This window comes from Trachemys scripta, chromosome 1, assembly GCF_013100865.1.
Source record: "Trachemys scripta elegans isolate TJP31775 chromosome 1, CAS_Tse_1.0, whole genome shotgun sequence".
In the NCBI taxonomy this organism is placed as follows: Eukaryota; Metazoa; Chordata; order Testudines; family Emydidae; genus Trachemys; species Trachemys scripta.
Genome location: NC_048298.1, coordinates 70,451,711 through 70,471,186, shown reverse-complemented (window position 1 = coordinate 70,471,186; position 19,476 = coordinate 70,451,711). Strand labels below are relative to the sequence as shown.

At 37.7% G+C, this 19,476-nt stretch overlaps 1 protein-coding gene across 8 annotated transcripts in view; it reads left to right on the top strand.

Annotated features, from left to right (window-relative positions):
- The window catches only part of PPP1R12A (protein phosphatase 1 regulatory subunit 12A), a 222,196-nt gene that overhangs the window by 107,963 nt on the left and 94,757 nt on the right, over positions 1 to 19,476 (top strand). For all 8 annotated transcript variants that reach the window (XM_034772126.1, XM_034772117.1, XM_034772066.1 and 5 more), the window contains exon 3: positions 15,068 to 15,186. In XM_034772126.1, the coding sequence (XP_034628017.1) occupies positions 15,068 to 15,186 (119 nt within the window). The remainder of the gene's footprint in view (positions 1 to 15,067; positions 15,187 to 19,476) is intronic.

The window sequence follows — 19,476 nt, the reverse complement described above, 5'->3', positions numbered from 1 at the left end:
GTTTAAAATCATCAAATTTTGGTGTAGACCTGTTTATAGGCTGACCCCCACTCTTTGACGTGTCACTTTTTTATCAAAAATATTTGGCTTATGAACGAGTATATACGGTACTTGAAAAATCTAAGGACTTTTTTGCAACTAGCAAATTCTTCTTTCTTATGCATCTTAAATTGCAGTCTAGTGAATAGGAGGAGAAATAGCACGAGATGGCATTTAATAGTAGCAATTTTAAAATGTTTATACTATGTGTGTTTTTCTGTGCTTTATATATAGTACTAAGACTGATGTAAAATAAACTTCATGAAATGGCAGTAACTTCTCTTGAGCTGCAAAAATTAGTGTTTGCTAAATATAGACTTTCTCATGGTCTGATCTGGTACCATGCATAATTGTCAGTGTGTAGTTGATTTGAATTAAACTACTTGTTTTCAAGAATTTAAAGGCTAGAACATTAATTTTAATAATACTTAAGCATTCTCCTGTACCCACCAAAGTAGAAGATATGTATGCCGCCCTGAAAGCCATTTCCAAAAATAACAACACGATAAAACCATTAATTAGGTTAACATTCCATTTAAGTTACATTTGAAAGGGTTTGATGCACAAGAAAAAGAAGGAAGAATGACTAGGTGGAGAAGGTAAAATATAGTGTTGATTCTACAACATACTACCTAAAATTAACTTGTATTATAGCTACATGCAAAGGACCTATTAAGATTGGTCTCTCATTGTATGTGAAGTTTTTTTTAGTGCACACAGGGCACAGTGCTTGGTCTGAGGAACGTAGTCTAAGATGATATACAATAGGTGAAACATGGAGGACAGGAATAATAACATGTATTTGTAAATATATGTCAAGCTTTTAAACTAAATGTCAGCTATTCCTTAAGCTTTCTTAAGTACTGTTGGGCAGTGATTTTGGGAGAAGTGGACAAATAGATAGCCAAGGCTGGCAATTTTGGTGGAGTGTGAAGGCAGGCATTCTTAGACAAAATTTAAGAAGGAGAGTTAAAGTTATAAAAGTACTTGAAGGGGACAAGTAAATTAAAATAGCAGGAGCCAGTGGAGGTAATCAGAGATATGGTCAGAGTTACTAGGGAGGAAGAGGATCTCAACAACTATGCTTTTGTATTAATGGGAGGGTCTAGTGACCTACATACTGGGGAGACCAGAGAAGAGGAGGTTGCAGTGGATGAATTTTAACGATCTGGACAGAAAGTCAAGATTGCATCAGCCTAGATGTGTGGCGCAAAAAAGAAGTGTTGGTTTACCTTTTTGATTACATCATGTTACCGCCTGTTAGCAAGCCTAGTTATATGTTGATGCCATCTGTTGTGAAAAAGGTGAATTAATTGAAAGTTGAACATCTTGATTGGCTGGATCTTCTAGAACAAACATTGTATATCTGCTGATATATTTTTATTTGTATACCATCCCATCAATTGTACATGGCAGTTTAGAAAGCACATTAAACAAGTTAAGGAATGGTCTCTGCCCTACGAGCTTATAACCTAGACTGACTAGACAAATACGTAGAAATTAACTTTGGGGGAAGGAGAGGAGGGTCCACAGTTATTAAACCTCCTCACTCAACACAGAGAAAAGATGCAAAGCCATCAAGCTTCTCCCTTAAAACAAAAGTATCACAACTATTAAAGGTGCCCAACAACAAATCTGTATGGTGCATCCTCAACAAGCAAACAGCCCACATTAAATGCCCATGTAAATAATCCCCCCACTCCTTCCTTCTCAACAAAAATTCCCTTCATAACTTCCCCCCTTCTCTCTCTCTCTCTCTCAATTGTGTTTTCTATTTTTCCAAGTTAAAATAACTCAAGTAACTTATTTTTGGAATTAGGCATAAGCATCTATCTAAGGCTAAACCTCTTGGCAATCATAAAGTCTTACTCTTTTTTTGTTGCTGCTGTTACTGTTCTAATAAATTAGTGCTTTAAAATATTTGACCATTTTTGCTTTTGACCTATGTTTGACCAGTCAGTTAACCAGTTATTTTTGGATGGGTCTAGTGCTCAACCCTACATCTCTCTGTTAAGCTTCTTGCTTTCACCTGTCCAGTGGAGCAATAGCTCTCAACTTTTCAAAACTACTGTAGCCCTTTCACGAGTCTGATTTATCTTGTGTACCTCCAAGTTTCACCTCTCTTAAAAACTACTTGCTTACAAAATCAGACCTAAAAATACAAAAGTCACAGCATGCTATTATTGAAAAAACGCTTACTTTCTCATTTTAACCTTATACATCTCTACCCCGATATAACACTGTCCTCGGGAGCCAGAAAATCTCCCCCAGCTCCCGAGCACTGCTTTGCTGTATTATATCTGGTCACGTTATATCGGGGTAGGGGTGTAATTATAAAATAAATCAATTGGAATATAAATATTGTACTTACATTTCAGTGTATAGTATATAGAGTGGGATAAACAAGTAATTGTTTGTATGAAATTTTAGTTTGTATTGATTTTGCTAATGCTTTTTGTGTAGCCTGATGTAAAACTAGGCAAATATCTAGATGAGTTGATGTACTTGTTGGAAGACCTCTGTGTACTCCCAAGGGTATGTGTACTCCTGGTTGAGAACCAGTGCTGTGGAGGATCCTGTGATTCTTCCACCCTTTAGACCAGCTCTGAAGGCTACAGCACCCTGAGTATTAATTGTGATTACTCAGCAGGCTCATCTGAGTTTGGGTCCAGTGAGCCTTCCTTTAGGAGCTGTGATCAGTAGTGAATATAGTGATCCAAGCAGCCTTTCAAAGCTAAATATTGTTGAATCACATCAGTAGGAGCAAGAGAGAGGATTTTTTTAATACAATAAAAGGTCTACACACACTTCTTTCTTTACCTAAAATCTAAGTAGGCCTAGCTTACCCCAGACATGCCATCTGTGGGGACCGAGGTTCAGTCTGCTCCCCAGCAGCAGTCTTTGCCCCTCTCTTTGTCTTTTGTCTTTCAGGAATGCATCCCTTCATAAAACCTGCCAAGTCCTTTGTCGTCTTCTCTGCCCCTTTAATCTGGTCAGACTGGTTTTAGCCTGCTCTCCATACTGTCCAGGGTAGACTTCAAAGTAATTGGTTTTCTGCATTGTCATTTAAGTATTGGTAATTGGGCTGTCTGAAGCTATAAACTGTTTTCCTGCTTAAGTACAATTAAACCCTGTTTGAATTAACCCTTTATAATCATATAGCAAACAGCACAGTAACAGCTAGATGGAACATATATATAAAATATTACAAGCAGCTCCCCTCACAGTCTGGATCCCAATTACAGGCCTGAGTTACAGGGGAAAAGGTGGTATTAGTAACAGAATTGAGACTGTAAAGAATGATCAGAAGTTCAGTTTTGTCAAGTTCAGATTAATGTTAGAGTGCTGAGATCTCAGAAGATGAGGTACGGGATTGAATGGAGAGAGAAGTGTCAAGGTTAATCAGAATTTAAGATGATTTTTTTGAAACACTGAAAGCAATGATCATCAGAGAAACAGTGTGTGTTTGTTTTTTAAAGAGGAAATTGACATGGTTGAACCCCCGTGGGATCCCCTCAGAGAATGGGGGATAGGACAACTCCTGACACAGACGTTGAAGGGGAGTGTCAGAAAGTAGAAAGAGAAGCAGAAGAGGGGAGATTTTAGAGCTAAGGAAGGATAGGATTTCAAGGAGGGGGTGACTGACTTCTCAACTGTTCAGAGTAGCAGCCGTGTTAGTCTGTATCTGCAAAAAGAACAGGAGTACATCCAGTGACATCTTCATGACTAAGTCCCAAGGTCAATGCTCCATCCTCAATGATGACAAGAACAGTTGGGCTAAAACCCATTTTCCACTGCATGCATCCGATGAAGTGGGTTTTAGCCCACGAAAGCTTATGCTCACATAAATTTGTTAGTCTCTAAGGTGCCACAAGTACTCCTGTTCTTTCAACTGTTCTTGTCATCATTGGGGATGGAGTATTGACCTTGGGACTTAGTCATGAAGATGTCCCCGGATGCTTTGGAGACTCATGTTCAAAGTGGACAGTGTAACTAATTATCCCATTCCTAACCTCCCTCTTTTTTTATTTTGTTGAGGGAAAGTTATAAAAAAGGCAATGAGGCAACCTGAAATGTCTAGACTCATTGACCATGGGAGGCATATTTTAGGTTTAGGCATGGTAAAGAAAACACTACAGTAGTTTAATTGGTTGGTCTACTTTTGGTTAAAAGTTATCAAATGATGCTGCAGATTCTTTATTATCTAGCATCTGTTTACTGTTTTTGACCACCTTCACTTTTCATTCTTGAAGATCCTTGTAAAGATAAAACTGAGTTGTGTTTGAGAGGCTCCATTCTTTTTATGAGATGATTCAGAGGTTAGCATTCGTTGACAGTTCATCTGTCCTGAGGTCTTTATGGTACTGCAGGATACCATTATAACTACTTCTTGTATGAACATGAATCTCCCAGGAAAGATTAGTTTGAGGGTGCTGAATTCAGTCTCTCATCAGACTCTGCCTGTGCAGTTGATCAACTTTCCCTATGTGTAGGTGTGATTGAGACTTGGATGAGAACCAACTAGTGGAAGCACACAGATAAGATACTGTTGATAGATTAGGGGAAAGAGCACAAACGGGCAGAGATGGTAACTATTCCTTTGAGGGGATCTGGCATACTTTTGTTATTTTCAGTTCTGGTGCTGATCCTTGTGAAGTCTGAATGTGAAGCAAAACACTGTATTCCACAGTTTAGAGCACTTATATTGTAGCAACTGCAGTGTGTACTCGGTCCCTTCTCTGAAACGCCTTCAGTCTGTGTTTACGATTTTTAACTGAGTTTGTAACTAATGTAGATAGTGACATGGCTGGTTACAAACATGGTCATTGTCCAAACCCCACATGGTTAATATTCATTTGGAAGCATTGGATGTTGTGTGTGTCTCACTTTTCATCTCTCTCAAGCTGTCTTGTGGTTTTCTTCCTGTAATGGATTTGGCACACTTTTGCAGTGTACACTGGACCTTCTTACCATGTCCATGTAGTCTGTGTATCCAGTCTTCCTTCTTGTCAGCTCCAAGTTCAGTAGGACACTCCAAAGTATATTTACTATTGTGTTTAGCCTTCCAGTTCCTTGCTGAAGTGGTAAAGAAAGCTGCTCAGATTCCCCCCAAATCCATGTAAATACAGTTAATGTGCTGTGTATAGGCACCATAAGCTGACCCATGATAAGTTCTATGTGATATGGTTGTGCTTGCTGTGTAGATAGGCCCTTAGAAAATATAGACTGAGTGGGAATGTGATGTCATCCTCCTACCAACAAATCTGAGATTAAAAGGAATTGTTAGGCAGGCAATGTGATGGTTCCATATGTTGTTACTTAATAAATAATGGGTTGAGCGGAGTGCTAGGGTTTCTCTTGGAAGAAATGGGTTTCCAGGAGAACTTGAAGGGTGTATTAGATTGGTGAAATATGCCGAAGTAGAAGCTCCATAGTGTGAACTGCCCCATTCATCTAAATGATCATGAGTTTGGTATGTCCTGGGTAGTGTAAAAGTCTCATACTGTAATATGGAAACACTCTGCTAAATATAGAGACCTGTTGATTATATTACCACATAATGTTCCTCTAAACAAAAAGATATGTTTAATGTTGTAATGATTAATGTTTTATTTCTGATGTTTGTGGCAATTATTTGTAAACCTGTTACAAGTTCCTAAATAAATAGCTATATATATAGATAGATATTAGTTTGATATTGACAATATCAATGTCAACACTGGGTTTTGGGTTTAGAATTTGGGATTTGGTGGATGCAGTGTGGTCTATCTGAAACTTTTGCTGCTCTCTAGTCAGAGTTGGAATTTGAATGTGAGACTTGTTTAGTTGTATGAGATTTATAAAAAAATGAAGTTTCATTTCTTAGTTTTCTAGCACTTTTGAAGAATGTCCTACCTCACAAATAGTCTGGTCTAGAAACTCCACGTTTATTTTGTTCATCCATCCTCAGTGAGGACTAACACCTCCCTTTTTCTTGTAACTGTTGTTCATTTGGGGGAGAGAAGCAGGACACTGTTATATGCCAGGGATTTAAAAACATACAAGATACCAACCTAGACATGGTGAAAAGTACCTGTGCCACCATGCTGTGTTAGGGCCATAGCTAAGAACATGAGAATGGCCATACTGGGTCAGATCAGTGATCTGTCTAGCCCAGTATCTTGTCTTCCGACAGTGTTCAGCGCCAGATGCTTCAGAGAGGAGGAACAGAATGGGTCAAGTATTGTGATCCGTCCTGTTGTCCAGTCCCAGCTTCTAGCAGCTGGAAGAGCACAGGGTTTTGTCCCTCACCAACTTGGCTAATAGCCATTGATAGAGCTAGCCTCCATGAACTTACCTAATGCTTTTTTGAACCCAGTTATGCTTTTGGTCTTAACGTCCCCAGGCAATGAATTCCACAGGTTGACAGTGCGTCCTTATGTTTGTTTTAAACCTGCTGCCTTTTAACTTCATTGGGTGACCTCTGGCTCTTGTGCTATGTGAAAGGGTAAATGACACTTCTTATTCACACACTCCATACCATTCATGATTTGACAGACCTCTGTCATGTCCCCTTTAATTGTCTCTTTTCTAAGATGAACAGTCTCAATCTTTTTAATCTCTCCTCATTTGGAAGCTGTTCCACATCCCTAATCCATGCAGTGAAAAGGAATAAAACAATTGTGCAAGGTTTGTGTATTGTAATTATTTATAATATTAAAATCAAATATACAATGTAAAAATCACTTTCTTTCCCTTCCTATTTCTGTTCTGTTTGGATTCTTACACCATACCCATCGTGGTGTTATCTGGCTTTATTTCCTTTTTTTCTTTCCTGTAAATGGATCATGGTACTGTATATCTTTTCCTGCAATTTTTTTTCTGTTTTTTTTTTTCCTCTCTAATCCTGTTCTCTAACTGCTGTAAGAGGTGTAGGTTTCTGCTATTCTACCTCCCCCCACAGAAGGGAGGGAAGCCTGAAGCAAAGGAGTTTTAGCTACAACTCCTGTAATAAGCAGATTCTGCTACAGAATTTAAGCAGAGCAGGTAGCGCTCCCTCACAGTTGTCTTCATGTTGCCCAGCAGCAGCTCAGGACCTGTCAATTTTACTTTTCCTAGGCTAATGGAATTTTGCCATTCTGCATTAGATCTATTAATCACTTTCCTGATCCACATAGGTGAGGCTGGTGGAAGCTGTCTTACTCTCTGAAACAGTGTATTTACACTGCAGACAAGCTATACTAGAAGTAAGGTTTCATAGAAATTTTCCTCTGTATGAAAGTTTTCTTTAAAAGACTAGATATTCTTGAGCAATTTACTGCAAAATCCTCATTCATTTTCCTATATGGTGAAATACAATTAAAGGGAATAATAATTAAAAAAACAAAACAAAACAAAAAACAACAAAAAATCCCTCCCACATGAATACAGATGTTTTTTAAACGATTTTATTTCTATAAACCTGAGGAATATATTGTGACATTGACAGATATATATTTAGAATGAAATAGATTTGTGATGTGTAGTGACATCATTGTTGTGAAATATACCTGTTGTTTCATTATTGGAATGAATTAAAAATTAAGTTTCAAATTTATTGATTTGATATTATAGGTAAAAGTAATTGGATTGCTATTTTAAAACTTACTTTTTCAGAGAAGCCTTCTTAAAAGAAGCCTAAAAATCTGTGTTTCACTGGGGGTATGTTTATCACTTACTTTTATAGCACTGAAAGCCAAGAAATAATCTTAGAATAAAAGTTATTTAGAAAAAATTGCTTAGCGTACTTTGAGATTAGATTAATATGGTACAACTTTTTTGGCTTCGTATTTTTTTGGGTGGGTGAGGTGAGGTTGTTTTCGGTTCTTTGCTGCCCAAGGGACTAAATTCTTTGCCTTAAACCCTGCGAAAGTCCATTAACTTCATTGGGGTTATACAAAGTAAAAAGGTACACACCAGGATAGAATTTGGCACTGTATTGTCTGTGTTGATATAATATATTCACTTTTTTAAAAATGTGAGTTTAATTTTTAAAAATATTGTGGATAAGTATGAAAATGCTAGGTCTTTTATTTAATGCTTTAGTGCTTTGAGATTTGTGGATGAAAAGTATTACATAAAAGTACAAATATTAACTTTAATTAAAAAAGTGTATACCATGTTTCTTGATACTTTTCACTTAGTTACAGATTTGCCTGCCTTCCTGAATTCCTAATAGTTTTTCCCTTTAATTTAAAACTAAGGTTTTTTTGGACTCAATCCTTTTTCCAGTTTAATCAATGGCAGAATTCCCATTGAATGTTAGTTTTATGTTCATTAAAATCCTGTTGTGGTGACTCCTATCTTTTTCTAAAAGTGTGAACTCCAGGAAAAGTGAACAGTAAAAGGGTCATTTGATAAGCTATTCTAAGGTTTTAGAATACTCTGACCTCTTAATATTAAGCACTCTCTCAAACTCAGTTTTTTCAATGTAATAAAAAGAAACTTAATTGTGTAGACAGATATTTTAGCAGAATTCCCCTTGGTGTCCTGTGTTGTTAAATGAATGGATTTGCAAAGTATACTTTAAAGGTGAACTGTAGAGGTTTTATTTAACCAAAACCATAGAAACTGTATGATTCTAAAAGCTGTTTAAAAACATAGTTAGTGGTATATAGACACAGATTTGAAACCATAATTTACTCTTAAATCCTGAAAACTAAGCAGCACACTATACTTCTTGGTTCCTCTGCCAGTAACTGATGTCACAGCTGTCATGAAGTTAGATTTTTCCAGTCTTAACTTCATATAGACTCCCAGTAATTTTTTCCACAAAATTGATTTTGAGCTCAGATTTCTTGTCTCTACCACAAAGAGAAATATATACGGAAGTGTTAAAATGGTGCATCTCTTCTTGAGTATGCTTAGAAAAGTATGTTACCCTTATTTAAAAAGACTTCTTGCACTGGAATAATATAGTTTTCAATATTAAGCTTGTTACATAGGCTTGATAACTTCTTAAAGAAACTTGGTTCAAAAATAACATCGCCTATAACTGGCTGAAAATGACACATTGGCCCCACACATTGGTTACTTTAAATAACCAAACAAAAGTGCATATCCTAAATTTGCATCCTGAGGGATGCTCATGGGTTTGTATAACAAGACACCTTCCAGGAGGTATCCTCCACTTGGACTTCACTATATTTACAGAACGCTGACTTTTGGCAGTCCTCTTATTTTTTACTTGTTAAATCTTGGTCCAGACTTCTAGGAGAGGTCTTTTCTGAATTTAAGAACAATTTGTCTGGCCACTTCTCCCACTTGGTGACACTTTCTTTCAGTCTCCATACTAATAAATATCAGGGTGATCCAGCAGTATCAACCATCCAGTTATCTCCCTACTGACCTTGCAAACCTGGTTCCAGAAACTAAGTATTCTAGCAGAACCACAATGAAGATACATGCCCATCTTTCTACTACCATCCTTTTAAGTAATAGTGATTAAATCTTAAATCATGATGTCTAGAAGTCCTGTACAACAAAGTAATTCTTTATGCCTAAAGTAGATTAGAGCTTGAGCATTGTGCCAGATTCTGAAGCAGTCTCTCTCTAAACCCTTTAATTCTCTATTTCAGTTATCTGTGTTTCAAAGGAAGCCCCCTCCCTCTCTGGTCACAAACCATGTCCCAGTATACTGTAGAGATTAGCTTAATATTAATAGAATTTTGCAATAGTTTTCGCTGCATCACATGAAGATCTTGAGGCAGAGCTTTTAAGCCAAGCCCTGACAGAAAATATTGGCCTTCAGACCTGTTGAAACTGAGACTTAGAGTAGACAAAATGTGGCATTTATCTTATACGAGACTTGATCTTTGACTCTGAATTATTGAAATTCCATGTTTTTATTAGGAAAGGTTTTTTAATGCATTTCCCATAAATGGGTGAAAGTGTGTCAGGGGTTTCTAAATAGTAATGTAAGGGGAGAGTTGCTTTCTTATTTTTCAAGATAGGACCTGCAAACTTGAGTCTAAATTCTGCATGTAAGAGCTGTTGAGGGATATATATCGAGTAGGGTTCCTAAAATATACGGGCCACAAACAAAGTTTTACCTCCCCAGAAGAATGGGATTTCAAGGCAAACTTCTTTCTCCAATATCAGCCAAGCCATGTAGTATAGCCCAGTGGCCTAGTTTGCTTTATTATATTCACTGCTATTGTAGCTCAGTGGGCTAGCTTGCCTTCATTATCTTTACTGCTTTGCATTCAGCAGTAATGCAAGAAACCTACAGGCCTTTATCCAGCAAGACATTAGCTTCAGCAAGTTAGCATACATATGTCTTGGACCTTTCAGCTAAATAAATGGAGCTAAAGCATAAGGTCCAGGTATGACTGTGACCTTTAACATAGAGGATGCATTAAAGCAGGTTGGCACAGGGGCTTTCCTAAGTTCATCCCCTTTTAAACTTAACAGGTCCACCACGACTTAGAACTTGGAAATGGCAGAAATAACAAATGTGTTATCTAACCACAAAAGGGCGCCATAGTAACGAATTGACAAATATAATAAATTGAGCTCATTGATATACTAACCTATAGGAAAAAGACACTCCAGCATTAGTGAGGTGAAGAAATACAAATAAGGAGAAGGGAAAAATCCCCTACTGAATATGCATTAAACATAATGGTGTCAGTGTAACATATTATAAAAGAGGCAGTAGGAGAGAAAGATGTAGCCCTTGGGAGCTACCAGAATGATGGCCACTGGTGATGATGGGGAAGCTGATAGTGATGAGGAAGATGTTGGCTAACATTTCAAGTTGTTCTACAAGGGATGGTGTGAGTATATGGGTGTGTAGATGTACATTCTGTAGTATATCTATTTTATTAAGTTGGGGTGTTTGTGACTGTGCTAAATGTATTAATGAACTATATTTGTAAATACAAGATTTCCTATATTGCAAGTGTTGCAACTGTGCACATCAGGGTTCCCAACTATATAATAATTTAAATAATACTGGGCCAGATCTTTGGGCAAGAACCTGTCAACCCTCAAAGTGATAACTGGGGATTCTTAAGTAATCAGTATAACTAATACATAATCTAAGGTCAGGTTACAGTAGTGTTTAGAAATATCTGGACAAGAGAGGGTCTGATTTTTTTGAGAGGGGGAGGGCATGCCTTTCCCTGTATCCATAGTATTGCACCTTCAATTTTGAGCCCACATAGTTGTGCATTTAAGAATGATTTTCAAACCTGAAGTCTCCAAACTTGAAACCTCTTGGTCCAAAGATAGCCTTGGCAGTGATCAGACTGCTGTTTCTCTAACTTTTTTTAAACATATATCTCTAGAGAAATCTCTAATGGAATGTGCAGATCTCCCAGAATGTATCCTTTATATCTGTAGAGGGTACTCTGCTTAATAACACTTAAAAATGAAATACAGTGCAGTGCATAGCCAGTTTGTCCAATCCCATGATAAGTTTGGAGATTAAAAAATTAACTTGTTTTGAGTGCTTTGTCCAAAAGCTTTGAAGGAGTTTAAAAATCTGAAAAGACTTGCTTGTAATAGTTTGATTCCACTGTATATTGAATGTTTACTTTTCCACTGCCTCAGAGCTTGCCTTGCTGAAAAGAAACTGCTTGGATGTGGTATCAAAGGTTCCTGTTATTTTATTGGAATTGTACAGTGGTGGTTTCCTTTCCCCAAATATTTTCACAATGTTGGATTAACTAGATTTAAAAAGAATAAAAGTAAGTTAAAATTTGTATACCTACTTATGGTTAAATCTCTCTTCCTTTCCAGCAACTTTTGAACTTTTGGAAGTAACATAACAGTCACTTGGCATGTGCCATCTTTGACTTTTTTATAAACTGCCAGACCCTACCCAGATGATTCCAGATGTCATTTCTATCCCTTAAGAAAGATATATTGAAGTAACAAATGTTATCTGTTTTTGCAGTGTCAAAAATTAAAGTTTATCTAATCCTCACAGCATTTTTTTAAGCTTGGAAAATAAGTTGGAAGTGAGAACTTTTACATACATATAGTAGTATAGATTTGTGGAGTACTTTCTAGAGTTTCTACTCCAGTAACTTTCACAAATGGAATGTACTTTTCAGTAAATACCATTGCACTTGTGGCAAATAATTTGCATAGAAATGCAAACTTTAAATTGTGCCATTATACTTAAAGCGAAGTCTCACTATTCTACACGTCATAATTTATAGAACAATAGTGATTTCCACACTTCTCAGCAAAGATGTTAGAGCAAAAATGCTTATAGGTGTTCTCATAGTAATATTTTATTTTTACAAAATGTATTTCTGTATATAGTATGTACTGAAACAAGGTAGATGAGGTAATCTTATTTGGCCAAGGGACAAGCTTTCTAGCTTCACGGAGCTTTTTTTCAGGTCTGGAGAAGGTAACCAGAGGGTCTAAGCTAAATTTAAAGAGGGACAGATTAAGTATAAGGGTTTTTCACAAGCTGTAGGAGACCACTTAAAATGAAGTGGGCAATTAAGTGTTAGCAGGCAGTAAAGTGTTAGAACTTTTTGAAATAAGCCATAATACCAGTGTGTCTAAGTCCATGTTTCAGTGTCCAGCAGAGTTATGAATTTAAGTTCCTGGGCTCATCTTTTTAAGTTTTGTGCTGGCACTCTTGAGGATGAGGACTGAAAGATGAGATCTGGAGTGATCACTTTGTGAAAATATCTGTGGACATGGCACCACTGCTGCAATGATCACTTCCTTTCTCTCACACACACACACACACACACACCCGTTCCCCCAAACTACACATACAGCTTTCAAGATCCATGGGTCTTACTGCCTATCAACAACACGTGGTGTGCATCAGTTGCCTGAGCAACACCTATGTGGGTGAAATCAATCGCTATGCTTTTGAATGACTTCTCACATAAGATTGTTTTAAAAAAAAAACACCATATCACCCGTGGGCGAACATTTTTCATAAAACAATCATTCCACACTGGATCTCGCAATCCTTGTCCTCCAAAGACACTTGCACAATACCTTCAAAAGCCAACTTAAATTAATGACCGGTTTCAGAGTAGCAGCTGTGTTAGTCTGTATCCGCAAAAAGAACAGGAGTACTTGTGGCACCTTAGAGACTAACAAATTTATTTGAGCATAAGCTTTCGTGGGCTACAGCCCACTTCATCAGATGCATAGAATGAAACACACAGAAGATGCTTATACATACAGAGAACATGAAAAGATGGAAGTAGCCATACCAACTGTAAGAGATCAATCAATTGAGATGAGCTATCATCAGCAGGAGGAAAAAAAACATTTGAAGTGATAATCAAGATGACCTATAGAAGGTGAGGATACTTAACATGGGGAAATAGATTCAATTAGTGTAATGAACCAATCATTCCCAGTCTCTGTTCAAACCTAAGTTAATTGATTCTAATTTGCATATTAATTCAGCAGTCTCTCTTTAGAGTCTGTTTTTGAAGTTTTTTTTGTTGTTGCAAAATTGCCACCTTCAAGTCTGTCACTGAGTGGTTAAATTGTAAGCTCTTTGAGGCAAGAACCGTCTTTGTGTTCTAGTGCAATGGGGTGCTGATTTGGACCCCTGAATAAGACTGTAACAAAGTAAATCCATAAGAGAGGTAGTAACCTCATGGTCAGAAATTTGTAAGACTGCAATCTAGAGTGGTGCTGATGCTTCAGTCACTATCGATTGGGTACTTTGACATCAGTAGAATATACGTTGGGCTGTTAGGTTCCAAAGACTTCATAGACTTCTAGTTTAATAGAGATAAGGGAGTTAATCAAGTTCTAACTGTTAAAATGTCTTTCTTATGTCTCCTTGTTGGAACCTATTTATCTGATATTCCAGAACCAGAAATAAATTCCTCCTGATCTGGATTGTTGACTCCAGGTCTCAGTGCCTACCCTAGTATTAAAATAAAACATTTTACATATTGAAACATATTAGACACCAAACAGCTGGAATGTTCAACCTAGGTAGACAAAGGTATGTGGGCTTGCACGTGCATATATATCTAATGATGATGTAAAGGGCCCTGCTAGCAAGAACTGGATCAGCCCTCTGGTGAAATGCGCAATAACTTCTTCCACTTGTGCTGCTGCACAGGAAGGTGCTTGGATTTTTGCCAGTATGTGAATCTGTACCTTGCTTGGGGTGCCATCTCTAATATGCAACTTTGGCTAGTATGTTTCTAAATATGAAGCCTCGCTCCCTCTAGATGTTGTAATGGAAACAGAATATTTTTACTGCTGCCAGAGCTGTGTAGTTGCTGCAAGGGGGCAGGCCTTCAGTATGCTATTCCTGTGGCATCCTCTTGGTAGCTGAAGGGTGAAGGGACTAGAAAAGAGGTCTTCAGTAGTTGTCTTCCCTCCCTTCTTCTGTTGTTCATAGCTTTTCCTCATCAGCATTTGCACTGTGAAATTGAGGTGATTAAGTTTCATCGCTACTTAAAGAATTATGAATAGTGAGAGTGAAACTAAGCAGTCTGATTAACTTTTCTGCTTCTTGGCTAAGTTAGGAGCAGAATTGAAGGCACTGGAGTTATTATTCTTCCCAAATCTGCAAAGAATAATGTATCAACCTTCCAAATGTTATCTTTGCAATCATAAGTACTAGGAATGTCAACTTTCTTAATTTGAAAACTTAAATCCTGCAATTATTGATGTCTCAGGCCCCTATGTCCTTCAGGGAAACCTTTCATTTACCATTGGACTGTCTCTTTTTGTGCCTCCAAGCCCTGAAGAGATCTATGACTGAATTTTTTCAGTGGCTAACTACAGAGATTGGCACCATATACTAATAAGATACATCTTATCTGAAATGCTGCCCTAAATAGCTAACACTTGTAGGTAAACTGTGGTCTTATTCTTACAGTATATGTGTGTGTGTGTGTGTGTGTGTGTAATATAAAATATTTAGTTGCAGTGTGTGGTCCCAGGTTCTAACAGCTTTTGTTACTCTTTCACTGTACCCAACTTTATTAACCTGATGCTCACCGTATGTTTTGTTTGGCTTCCAACTCTTTTTTCCCCCCTTCTTTTACAGGTATTTAATTAGTCAAGGAGCACATGTAGGAGCTGTGAATAGTGAAGGAGACACTCCATTAGATATTGCTGAGGAAGAGGCAATGGAAGAGCTGCTTCAAAATGAAGTAAATAGACAAGGTAATGTTGAATGTGCAAATCTAGTATTATCTTTTGAACCCAAGTATACGTTATAGGAATGTATTTTAAAAAAATGTTTGAAAGTCATCTTTAGTAATTTTTATATTTAAAAGAATTACAGCGAACCATATATACTACTAAACATTACCTCCAAGGCATTGTTACAGCCCTGTCTAAGTTCCCCCTTGTGGAGCCAATACAGGCTGCTGTACTGGATCCAGTCTTTTTATCCCATATGCTTCTGAGTGTCCAAATGGCTTTGAGCAGTGTCCAGACATTGTTGCTTGTTCTGACCTCTCAGGCACAGTCCTGGGGCATAGACTTCCATTCTGATACCATTTTTTGGCATATGGGCCCTGTTAGCCAACTGCTGTAGGTCCCAAGACCAGTGTTCAACCTCCCCAGTTTTCCCAGTATACCTACGCATGTTCTCCCCAAAGATCCACTAGCATGGGCATGCCAGTTTACCATTTAACTCTTTTGGGATCCATTATTGTAGTTAATGTAAAGAACACACAGGCTTTTTGGAAAGGATCTTCTTAAACACAAACATTTTATTCATAGAAAAGCGTCAGAGGTTTATTGATATATGACAAACTAACACACACCTGAATGCAGACTCCTCCCTCCAGAGGTCTCACCACTGCTGAGAGTCTTCTGGATTTTGGTCAGTGTCCTTCAGGTGGTCAGTGCCATTTCTGCTCTCTCACTCCTCCTGCTTAGCTTTCTCATTCTGGAAGGTGTCTTTTTGCTAGAGAGCCTGTCCCTTTTAAAAGCTGGTTATGACATCTTTCTTCTATTTCTCTTCTTATGCTAGGATTTTCGATGTGTCAGCCCTGGAGTGGAATTGCTGGCAGAGGGTTGTTAAGTTAGGATAAGGCTACTCAATAGTCGATGACCCTCTAAGGATCAGATACCTAGGTGCCAGCCCCGCCCCTCAAAAAAAATAAAACATGGGGAATGATGCAGTCTAACCTGACAGTTACAGTGAAGTACGTAATCAAGGTGACACTCAAAATGGAGGCTGAAATACACATTTTTCCCCACAAAATCAGACTGGGGACACATACAGAGTCTCTCCCTGCCCCAAACAGTCACGGGCAGTTTCTTCCTTTTTGTTTTTAAAGGGTACTTTCTCTCATTCTAGTGTACAGTTCTCCATAACACTGAATTATACATGCCTACCTAGGGGAGATTATATACCTTTAGCTTCAAGGTGTTATCTAAATAATCTCAAGTAACAGTAAACTATGCAGGGACCCAAGTTCTGTCAGGATTAAATGGTTATGGTTGAATCTGCCTATTGTCTAAACCAGGTACTGTCCTTTACTGGTCAATAGGATCACATGACATCGAAAGGAAGATGTCATCTAGGTACTAGTATGACGTTAGCTCTTGGAGACCCATGTTTCTAGAATCTTGGATCAAACATTTTGTAGTAACCAAATGTTAACTATAGGATTTGGACTCTGGTTAGCGTATAAAGGGACACCAAAGTAAATTGATAGTTTGCTGGCATATTGTACAAAACCCCTATCTCTTTCACTTAATTTGGTAGAACACAGTTTTTTAAAAAAAAGTCTTGCAGGAGATATGAAGTGTGTTGTCTTCAGTTTATGCCTCTTCATAACTGTTTTGTGAAGCTCTTTTCTGATACATTTGACTTCACTAAAATGCCATCCTAGTTGTCCTTGATACTACACTGAAATGTGAATAATCATACTCAATTTGGAAAATACCCAAATTAAAATAAAATGGTTTCTTATTTCATCTTTTGGAGTTTCTTATACAAGCTCTCTTATACATTTGTACTACATATTTTACAGTTCTCAGCTTTGTCTTAGTAAATATTAGTTCTCATTAACATTATAGTTAGTTTGATACTAATTTTACGGTTTAATAACTTGTAATAACACAGATTAGTGAAAATTTTAATATACATTCTGTATTCATAAACACAAAACATTTACACTATATTTATCTTAGCTTTCAATACATTTCATATCTTTCTGAGGCATCCAGCTTCACAAGACAGGGAAGCATATACATTTATTGATCCTTTAGGGAGCCAACAAATAATGGCTATTGCTGGGGGGGGAGGGGGCGGAGGTGGAACAGTGAGGGTAGTTTGTTTATATTTTAACACAAAATATGAAATTGACTGCCATAGAGAGAGCCCAATTTCAGACTCTTCCTATTAAAAATGTGTAGTTGATCCATTCACTAGCTCCTGGCAGCAATAACAGATATAGGTAGCTATGGGGTGCCTCGAATAAGCTCGACCCATGAAGGATGCCCTTCTGTGTAAACCTGCATTCCTGTTGGAGGAGAATCTCCCCATCCACATGCCTTAACTTTTGACAGTCCCTCACCCCCAGCTGAGCAAGGAAACATAATATGTACCTAATTTAAAAAATATTAAAAAGAAATAATAGAAATATTGGGCTGGAAGGTACCTCTAGGGACATCTAGTCTGATTCTGTGTCTCCTCCCCCTCCCCAACCTATGCTGAGGCAGGTATACCTTATAATATTATTTATTAAATTGTAGAATAAAACCAGCCTTCTCTTGTCATTGACATAATCCCCAGTGCTATTTGATAAATCACCTCTCCACTTGCTTTATATGGTGGGACAAGGCTCTTTGTTCGAATGCATGACGTTAGCTCTTGGAGACCCAGGCTAGTAATAGCAAAACTGATGGCATGTCATTGTCATATTAGTTAACATAACTTTTAAACATCTCTTTTTGTTGGAGACCAAGAACATTAGTTCTTCATCTAGATCTTGTATATTAAACAGAAGATAAGAAAGATTACTAGTTTCTGCTATGGTCATTGCTTTTGAATGTTATGGTGTAATTATTCATTTCTATCCCGGAAGTGTTGTAATTTTTTTTCATACACAATTAAGGGACATTAGATCCTGTGTTTCTGGGTTTCCTGATTGGCACCTCTCTGATTGCCTTATCACTTCCTTGAGAATTTAAACTTTAATTTAAAAAAAAAACAACAACAAAGTTTCTAATCCTTATGGTGGTAAGGAAACTTCTGGATGTGAACTGATATACTGGTGTTTTTCCTGGATCTGCGACTGGCACAGTTTAAGCACTGCATTACAGACTTCAATTTTCTCTGAGTCATTCCCTTGGATCCAGATTTGGTGGATATATGGGGTTCTTCCTAGCCAAGGGTCTTGATTCTTGATTCCTGCCTTAATTGACTCTTGATTGTCTAGTACAGTTAACAGGTTGGCACATCCTCCTTTTTTTCCAGCTACTTGTGCAAGACTCCATGCTCCTATCTGCAGTGAACCACAGCAGAACCAGTGGTAGACCAGGAAAGAGTTTGCGTCATGTAACTAATCAGCTTTCCCCAGACTACTATTTTGTGTGTCTACATTTGTGTTCAATTCCTATAAGTATATTGAAACTTGTGCTGGGGACTTTGATCAAAACACAGCACACATCTTACACAAAAAGGGACTTGACAGAGAGGCACTAAATTCACAAAGGTAAATTGTGGGATAGAAGTATGTTTCATATATACATGACCGATTATAGGCTGGTTGCATTACTGTTGCAGTATCAGTGGAAATCTGAGTTGATTTCAACTATGTTAAAAAATTAGAACCACCCAAGAAAAATCTGAGTAATTCTCAGATGCTGTGGAACTTTTCTATTACTTACCCACAAGACCAATCCCAAATAAAAAGATAAAATTTGAGCCCAGAACAAAAAGAAGAATCTAAAAATGTGACTAAGGAAATGTATTCCTTCTAGCATTTAAAGCTAAAAATCCACATCTACCCCAAGTATATGTTCACAAAGGAGATTTTCATAGTGATCCAAATTTTCTTGATGTACAGATCCCATTGTGAGCATCATTGGACATGAATTTGAAAAAGAATGGGATAATTTTGTTTCCTTAATTTTCTTTACAAAGCAGGCCTGCTTTAGACAGTCTTACTTGCTGGGGGAACTCTTCATGCAGTCAGGGAACTGTGCAGCCTAGAAAACCACATTCAAGAGGGAGATAGGCATGATTCTCCACCAAAGAGAGATGACAACTTAGGAGCCAGAAACCTAAAACTTTGGTACTCTGCTGGACCACGGAGGAGGAATACAGGTGCAGTTGCCCTGAACTGTGACTGACATTCGCATACAGAAAAGCTGTCTGTCACTGACCAGGACCAAATCTTGCCTATTCCTGGGCCCTTGAGCAGGAGTAACTGTGCGAGACAAAACCTCCATATTTTGTTGGAGAGAAGAAATACATAGAATATATACATA